The 9793-nt window shown below is 28.9% G+C and overlaps 1 protein-coding gene across 1 annotated transcript; it reads right to left on the bottom strand.

Annotated features, from left to right (window-relative positions):
* Nucleotides 1-7388: 7388 nt before the first annotated feature.
* LOC140866525 (protein IRX15-LIKE-like) lies at nucleotides 7389-8533 on the bottom strand. The gene has a single exon (XM_073271526.1). The coding sequence runs from the start codon at nucleotides 8432-8434 to the stop codon at nucleotides 7502-7504; it is 933 nt and encodes a 310-aa protein (XP_073127627.1). The 5' UTR covers nucleotides 8435-8533; the 3' UTR covers nucleotides 7389-7501.
* Between the last annotated feature and the right edge of the window lie 1260 nt (nucleotides 8534-9793).

Here is a 9793-nt window from a genome sequence, read left to right as displayed (position 1 = left end):
AAAATGCAATATCAAACAAGGGATTACTATTGTGAAGCTTATTGAAGAATCTAAACTTATCATTTGTGATGAAGCTCAAACGACACTTAAGTTTTGTTTATAAAAGTTTTGGATAAAAGCATGAAATATATAATGAGATTTGTCAATTCTTCAAGCCTTCATTTGTCATTTGGAGGCAAAATAGTTGTTTTTTTTTGTGGCAACTTTCGACAAATATTGCATGTTATTCCAAAAAGCAGTAGGCAAGATATTATTCTCGTCACCATCAACTATTCATATATCTGGAGACATTGCACAGTTTTGAAATTGACAAAAATCATGCAACTAAAAAATTTAGGTTCTAATGAAGAATGTGTTCAAACAAAACAATTTTCAGATTGGATTGTTAATATAGAAGATGGAAAATTGGAGAACCAAATGATGATTATGCGAAAATCGATATTCCTAATGAACTTTTGCCGAAAGATTGTAATGATCATATTGCATCAATAATTGAGAGTACATATCCGTCTTCATACATCACTATTTGTGATACTGCATATTTTCAGTAGATAACTATTTTGGCACCGACTCTTGATGACGTTTAGTACATAAATGAATACATGATTTCTCTAAATCATTCTGAGGGAAGATTGTATTTAAATTCTGATATGGCGTTTCACTTGGATAGAAATTTTGATTTATTGCATGATGTGCATACCCCTAAATACTTAAATGAAATAAAATGTTCTGGAGTACCAAATCACTAGTTAAACTTGAAGGTTAATTGGAACTCTGTTTATGTTGCTATGGAACTTGTTTATGCAATGGCGCACACTAGATTGATAGTGACGAGGCTCGAAAATCATGTTTTGAAAGGATAAATTCTGACTGGAAGTAATGCGGACTATAAAGTGCTTATTCCAAGAATGTCACTGACCCCCTTCTGATCCAAGAATTACTTTTAAAATTTCAATGAAGACAATATATTTTGATTGTATAATACGCAACGACAATAAAAAAAGTCAAGGTCGGTCATTGTTTTATGTAGGATTTCTTTTGAAGAACCTAGTTTTTAGTCATGGTTAGTTGTATGTCGTCGTATCTGGAGTTATGAATCCTAAAGGTCTAGAAATTTTGATATTTGATAAGCAGGAGCAACCAGAAAAATTAAACGACAAACCTTGTATTTAAGGAAGTTTTTCAAAATTTGTACGATAATTTGTTTATTTTCTTACGATATATAATGCATTTAGCTAATTTATATTTTAATTATATGTTCAAATGCTCATACTTACTATTTTTTATCGTTAATTGTATAAAATAACATCTCGTGTGTTGTGGATTGTATAAAATTAACATCTCGTGCATCGCACGCATGAGATTAAGATCTGATCAAATGTGAGATCTATCTTACAAAATTTGCTCATAAGACAGTTTTATAAGCCTGCATTTACTTTGAGGGATGGATTGTGTAAGGATAAATTATTGTATGATTATTAAACTAATTTGATAGGATATATATAGAGTAGTTATGGTATGGATAATTAATAATATGTTTACTTTGACGGATTAAGTTTGTGATTAAAATTATAATTAAGAGGTAAATTATGATTTTACCCTTTAATTACTATGATATAAATATAGATCTACGAAACTACGATAAAAAAAACTATCAAATAAAGAAAAAAAAATTTTTACAAATAAGAAAGAAAGTTTTAAAAAAATAAAAAATGCAAACGCATGAAGATGAAAAAGGGGGAAAATCTCAAAGTTTATTTGTTTGGACCTTACAAAGTTTGAATGATAAAAACTTGCTTAGAAGAAAAGGTAGACACGACCTTGCCTCGGCGATGAAATATATTGCAGTGAAATTTGGGCAAATGAAGCGGCAAATTGAAGGGGAAGAATCGAGCAAATTGGAGAAAAATAAGCGGACAAATTGAGAAAGGAAGAGTGAAAGAGAAAATGGGAAGGGTATAATAGATTTTTTTTTCTTTTATCATAGTTTATATATTTATAATCCCTTATAAAATTTGGGACTGAAAATCATGTGTAAATCTCATTATTAACGGGCTTAAGGATTTAGAAAGATTTTCATTTTTACAAATAAACATATGATTAATCCTTATTAATTATGTCATCTCTGTCTTATGAAGACAAGTAAACGCAGTCTAATAGTTTTTATGGAGAAAGAATATTCATTATATTGGGCCCTGCATTTATATATAGTATAAGATATATAAACCTTAACACAAAGGATGATGCGTTAGAAAATCTTCAATCAAAATAAATAAATTTTAAATAAACTCGTATGAAATTGTTTCACGAGTCAATTTTATAAAACAAATTTTTTATTTTGATCACCCATAAAAAAATATTACTTTTTATACCAAAAATATTATTTTTTATTGTAAATATGAATAATGTTTATTCGTCTAATAGATAAAAATCCATGTGACCGTCTTATAAGAGACTCTTCGACATTTTATGTGCAAAATTATGTCGCTCTCAAATACATTAAATCGATGCATCACTGATCTCTCCCTAAATATTGGATTTGATGGACCACGAAACATCACACAAATAAAAATGCAGAGGATGGTCATAAAAAAATAGAAAAATAAAATAGAAATTTGATTAGTCCACATACATTGTGTGGGCAAGTGCAATATGTATTGTCCATCAACGCCTTTAAGTCCTTGTATCGTATGGTAATAATATTTAGGGAAAATAATGATTTTGGTACAGTAGATTTGACTCTTTACAACTTTGATCATTTCAAAATTTAGTTTTAGTTTTGAATATTTTTTTCTTGTAATTTTAGTCATTTTTACAACCAACATTCTTACACAAAAAAGTTTGAAATCACCAAAAAAAAATTGAAAATTTAAGGTTATGTTTGGACAAGTACTTAAAATATATTTTTTATAAAAGTGTTTTTTTACAAAAATTTGTAAAAGGTTTTTTATGAATAAATAAGTGTTTGGATAATTGTTCTATAAAAATATTTTTATAGTTAAAAATTATTTAAAAATATTTTTGGACAAATATTTTATAAAAACCTTTTAATTGTTAAAAATTATTTAAAAATATTTTTGGACAAATATTTTATAAAAACCTCTTAATTGTAACTTATTGTTTCTCAATTTTTTTTCTTGTTTGCGATTTATTATACGTTTTACCGTCGTTTTTTATTTTAAAAACTCAGAAAATGCCTCCTAATTATTCTTTAAAAGTATACCTTAATTATAGAACAATTTTTTTAGGAAAAAAATTATAAATTCGTTCCAAAAATTTTGTGTGCGTACATACTTTAAAGTACTTGTCGGCCCAAACAAAGCTTAAAGAATCTCACAGTATCTATAAATATGTCTAAAAGTACACATTCAATACATCATTGAAATAGTGTCTGTAAAAGTATGAAATTATATATATCGAAAGCCTATTTATTTCTCATGTGTATATATATATACACACACAAAGACACACAAATTTTGAAATAAAAATTCAAGATTACTGAATTGTTGTTTGTTAGAATGGGCCAAGAAAAGATCCAAATCCGAAATGGGGTCACACTAATCAAATCTCAGCGTTTGAATTAATTTCCCTCGGGACATTATAAGATGAATAAAAAAGTAAGGGGCTATTAAATATCTAGCGGAAATTAAATAATAAAAACGTAATAAATTCTTGGGCACAAATTTTGTGAACGCCCTTCATCTTTGCCCCAACTCTGAATACCGAACATTATTCCTTTTTATTAAATAAATAAATTGTCGATTAATGAATAAATTGTTCAAGTTTAAGATATACATATTGTAATATTTCAAAAAAAAAATCCTGTTGTTCCTTAAATTTTTATAAAAAAAAATATATTGCATTTCTGTATATATATATATATATATATATATATATATATATATTTCAAATTTTAATTTTTTTTTATTGCTATCTTATATTTTTTTTCCAAAAGGCATACTTCAATTTTTTTTCAAATTAATTCGCTTCATTTTTATTATGTCTAAACGCATTTTTTACTGCTTTCAAATTAAAAATCATATATAATATGATTTTATTATGTATTTATTCAAAATATTTTTTTATTAATAAGTTTTTTATAATTAATTATAATCTAATTTATTTCAAATATTAAAGTAATATTATTTTTCACATAATTCTTTCTTTACTTTAATATCAATAACTTTATTTCATTTATGTAAATTATTTTTTGTAGATTTTTTTTACTGAGTAATAAGCTTAAGACTTCCCATTAAATGTAACAATGTGCCAAATTTTAATTATTAAAACAAAATTTACGAGAGGGCCTTTCGGGGGGAAAAGCACACTAATTTCACTTTTTGGAATATTTTTTAATAAAATCTATTCGGATGGGTTTTTAACTTTTTATGGGGAAAAAAAACTAAGTATTACGGTTTTTCTAATAAGAAAATTTTTTAGTTGGGTTTTGAAGTTATTTTCCCTTTTTAAAAAAAATAATGCAACTTGGAACAAAATTACTAGATTTACAAGAATAAATTATTAAATATGGTCTTTTAAGAGCTTTTTTTTTTTTTTTACGTATGGATGGTTTTTAAATTCCTGAAGAGAAATTGAAGAAAAGCTTAAAATCATATTTTCCTAATATCTAAGGTACAAATAAATTTCAAAAAAAATCCAAATAAAACATAGTTAATTTTGTTTGAATAACATTTTTAGTAAAGATAAATACTTTTCTAAAACAGAGATCTCAACCCAAAACGATATCATTCATGTTTTGGTTTTATTATTCGCATATTTAGGTGAAACATTGCACGTGTCTTAAAATAATTTGCACCATTAACATGTACTATATTATGATAGATGAGATGTATGTGGAGTCACCAATTTAGTAAAAATTAAATATATTATAACAAAAGGTACTAGATCACCCCTCCTCTAAAAATTTTTCGCAAAATATATAATAAAAGACCAAAAATTTCAAAATAACAAAAAAATTATATTCTAATAATTATTTTAATTAATAATTTTAATATGATTTCTAAGGCTTTTTAGATAATATCATATCATCATCATCGTTAAAAAGAATAGACTTCTGACTTACCTCAACCACCAAAAGCTAGCTTTAGGAGGAAGGATTACCTAATTCTATATATAGAATTTTCATGAATTTACCAAATCAACGTGGGACAACTAGCACACCAACCCAACCCACACCTCTCATGCCTAGAAATAAAATGACTGGAACGTGGAGACTTTAACGATTTGCCCAACTATGGGCAATATAATATATAACGGTAAAATCTGGCTCTGATACCATGTAAAAATTGGACTTGGATCTATATTCAACCCCAAAAACTAGCTTAGGAGGAGGATTTTTCATTCATATATATATATAGAGAGTTCTTTTATGGTGCCCAAGTCCAATTTTTACATAAAAGAAATATATATATATATATATATATATATATATATACATAATTCTTAGGAACTCTAACTGGAGCGTTGAAATATTAACTGGACAGATCATCACATAATGGTTGAATCTGAAGGAACGTGAAAATATTAACGGTATATTCAACCCCAAAAACTAGCTTAGGAGGAGGATTTTTCATTCATATATATATATATAGAGTTCTTTTATGGTGCCCAAGTCCAATTTTTACATAAAAGAAATATATATATATATATATATACATAATTCTTAGGAACTCTAACTGGAGCGTTGAAATATTAACTGGACAGATCATCACATAATGGTTGAATCTGAAGGAACGTGAAAATATTAACGGGTGATTTAATTAACTATGTAGATATTCTTCTCTTATGAGAGAAAATATTGACGTAAATTTTGCTATATATTTGATAATCCAATATATTTCGACAAAAATTTATACTTTTATTTTAAAAAAAATTTAGATCGAATAGGGAACATAGGGCTCAATACGTTTTAAAATTAAATAAATTTCTATTTTACATTATTTTTTTTAAAAGGTTGTTGATTAATTTATGGAACATATTATGTCACACAAGCACATGCTATTGGTGAATGAAATTTACTCCAACTTTAATTTCGTTAAATGGCAAATATTTATTGGTCAGACAACTTTAGTCACTCGAGCCACGTGATATCGCATATGTCTCAATGCTGAGCTTCAAGTTACTAGATCCATTGAGACTACTTTCGAATTTATATATATATATATATATATATATATATATATATATATATATATATATATATATATATATATATATATAATAGTCGGTAATTACATATATTAATACACATAATCTATCTATTTAAGATGGAATAAATTCTCTCATTTAAATTGGATTATTTCAAACTAATGATTTGAATTTCATTTGAATACTCTGAATAAGAAACTCAATTTTAATGAATATCATAAAATTTATATCCAAATCAAAATTTAATACTACTTAAATTCACAAATCCAAACGCAAACGTTATCAAATTGATTATAAATTAGCAAAAAAAAAAAAATTTCCGTTTATTTTTCATTTTGCGATTTCGATCATCTATATTTTCAGATTTCAGTTTTAGTCTGCTATCTTTAGTTTTTTTGGCAATTTTAGTATTTTTTTCCAATGTGGCGCTGATGCGGCACTAATGCAGTGTTGATGTTAAATTAAAGTGTATAATTTCACGTAAACATTTTCGAAAAAAAATGATCAAAATTGCCTAAAATCAGAACATACAAGACTAAAACTGAAATATGAAAATATAATAAATCGAAATCTCAAAATAACAAACTTACATGACCAAAATTGCAGTTTTTTCTATAAATTATTCTACAATACACACATCAAACATACCAAATTAATTATCAAATCTATGAAAATGCGAGGTACTCGTATCATCGTCTAATAATATAAGATATATGTGATAATTACTCGTACAGTGTGTTTGGTGGATAGGATTTGGAGGGGATTTGATGGAATTTGGATTTACAAATACTGTTTTGGTGTTTGGCAAAATAAAATTTTAAAATGGGATTGGTATTTGATCGGATTTCATGGGATTTCATGATATTTGAGTTTATAAAATAATAAAATTATTTCTAACAATAAATTTATAAACTTTAGTTATAAATTTAAGTTTTTCAAACAACTTTTTTTTTAAAAAAAATATCGCTTTCCTAAAATTTATACTAGCAAATTCCAATATGTATTTTAACTTTTTTCCAAACATCAAAATGAAATTTGAATTTCAGGAATTTCAATTCCAATTCCAAATCCAAATTCAATTCCAAATTTTATTTTTTAAGCATCCAAACACACTCATAGTGTAACAAAAAAAAAAATAACCGACAACTTATATAGATGATGAAAATCAAAGAAACTTGCATTCTTGAAATTCAAATATTTACATTTGATTATTTGTTGGAAATTCGATTGATACCATAGAAATACGAATGCAAAATTTTAAAAAAATAACTTAAATTTATACAATCTTAGGCAAATTTAGAAGTTTGATTTGGAAACTCAAGAGAGAAAATTTTCAATTGGGAGAAACTGAAGATGAATCAGATGTGGGACAAAATTCAAATCGATTAAGATTAGGCTCCATTTTTGCCACCACAAAATGCCCCAACCGATTCTTGGTCTCCACCGAATTATTCTTGCAAAGAAACTCCTCACTGCAAATCCGCTCCACTTCCCTCTCGATTTCATGGACGAACACGTGGGTTTCGCCGCCGCCGGAGACCCTTTTGCTCCTCGCGAGAACTGCGGCGGTGAAAATGGCGGCCATTCTCCCCGGCGCCGCCGCGAAATACCCACGAGGCCCGTCGACGAGGATCACGTCCCATGGCACGTCGTACACGTGGTTGGGAAGGTCGTTGATCGCCAATCTGCAGTCGGAGAAGAGGAGGTTCTGAACCGGGCGGCATTCGTTGCTGATTTCTTGCTTGTAGTGCTCCATCAGATCGTACAGTTCGCTCACTTTCGTGGTGAATTGGACGTCGAATGCTTCGATGAAGGGGTGCTTTTCTTCGAGCTTCGAGACCAGGTACGAGCTCTCGTCGATGAACACCGTGCGGCCATTGTGGTTGAGCGAGTTCCAGAGGAGGGTCTCGTGCGTGAGTCCGAACACGAGGAAGTTGCACGGAGGGTTGCAGCGGCGTAGGACGGCGGCGACGGCCTTCACCTCGTCCGCCGACATGCGGTCCGAGGAGGTGGAATTCGCGGAAGCGTAGTGCAGAAGCGCGTCGAACACGGGTTTAGGCAGCTGAGAGTTCGGTTTCCCGGCGGCGGGGGGGTTTTTGGAGATGGTGGTTGGTTCTCTTGTGGTGATGATAGTGAAAGCGAAAGTGAAAATAAAGACAGCCAAAACCGCCAGCCAGGCGCGGTGGGAGGGGACAATCGGGCCACCGAAGCCGCCGGATTTGTGGACGGAAGGGTGGAGGACGATGAACTTGGCGGTGGGCTTCATTTTTTATCTTGAAGATCAAGTGTTCGATAAAAGATGGAAAAGAGATATTGAGTTGCTTAAGAAGTACCAATGGACAGAGATTTCAGGTTTCTTTTAAAAACCCTCACATGGAGGAATTTAAGACTGTGGCGCGAGTTCATAGGTAGGGTGCTGTGCACTGTACTAAATGTTCCTAGATTTTTTCAATTGCCTTTACTTTTTTTTTTAAAAAAAAAATTATTATTTTTCTTTATTTTGCTTTTGAATATCCCTATATATAATTTGTTTCCCAATTTAGCAACACGTAAATGGTTTTTTTTTCTTTCTTTTTTTCTTTTTGAAAAATTTTCTTTTTCTTTTGCTTTTGAAAATAAACATTCTGACATACGTACCTTCTTTTGTTTCACAATCCATGGACGATTATTTTATCTCTATTTAATTGGTTCAAAAATTTATTTTTTAACCAATTAATATGGGTAATTGGGTATATTGGTAAAGAAGAGTGTTATTTACATTCATAAAAATGTAAATAACACTCAACTTCATATATTTATTTTATAGATTGATGTTATTATCCTTACATGTTCTTTCCTAATTATTTTGTGATAGCAATCTATCTTTTTAAATTTTATTAGGGATGAGAAAAAATATCGAAATGTCAAAATATCGAAGATATCGTACCAAAAAAATACCGAATTTACCGAATTTTTGGTATACCGAAAATTTCGGTAGTACGGTATCGATATCGAATTTTTCGGTACGGTAACGATATGACATTTCAAAATTTCGATATATAACGGTATACCGAAATATCGAAAATTATTTTTAAAAAATAAAAATATATAATATTTATAAACAATAAATTTAATTTTTTTAAAAATATATAAAAAAAATTTCGGTATAAAACGGTATATTGGTATACCGTAAAATTTCGATATAATCGGTATGCTATTTATATGTACCGAAAATTTTGGTATATCGATACGGTATATGTATACATTTATTTATACCGTAATTTTGGTACAGTATACGGTATGCGATTTTCGATACGATACGGTACGGCATGTCATCCCTAAATTTTACACACTTTTCCTATTTTATTTTATTTAATGACATTATTATATTTAATATAAAATATAAAATAAAAATTTCATATATAAAATGAAACTAATTTTTAAATTAGAAAATGTTTTATATCATAAATCATCTTCAAATATCATCGCATTATTAGGAAAGATTTTATTTTAAAAATATCTCAAATAAGTTATGTCACTAAAAATTTATAGTATATTTGTCACGCCCCGGCCCTGGCCCGCGCGACTGCACAATGAGCCCCTATAGCAACTACTTCGTATTCGTCCTCGCTTTACGAAAATGATT

Source organism: Henckelia pumila, chromosome 4 (genome assembly GCF_033568475.1).
Source record: "Henckelia pumila isolate YLH828 chromosome 4, ASM3356847v2, whole genome shotgun sequence".
Taxonomy (NCBI): domain Eukaryota; kingdom Viridiplantae; phylum Streptophyta; class Magnoliopsida; order Lamiales; family Gesneriaceae; genus Henckelia; species Henckelia pumila.
Note: the sequence above shows the minus strand (reverse complement) of the source record. Positions and strands in the feature narration are given on the sequence as shown.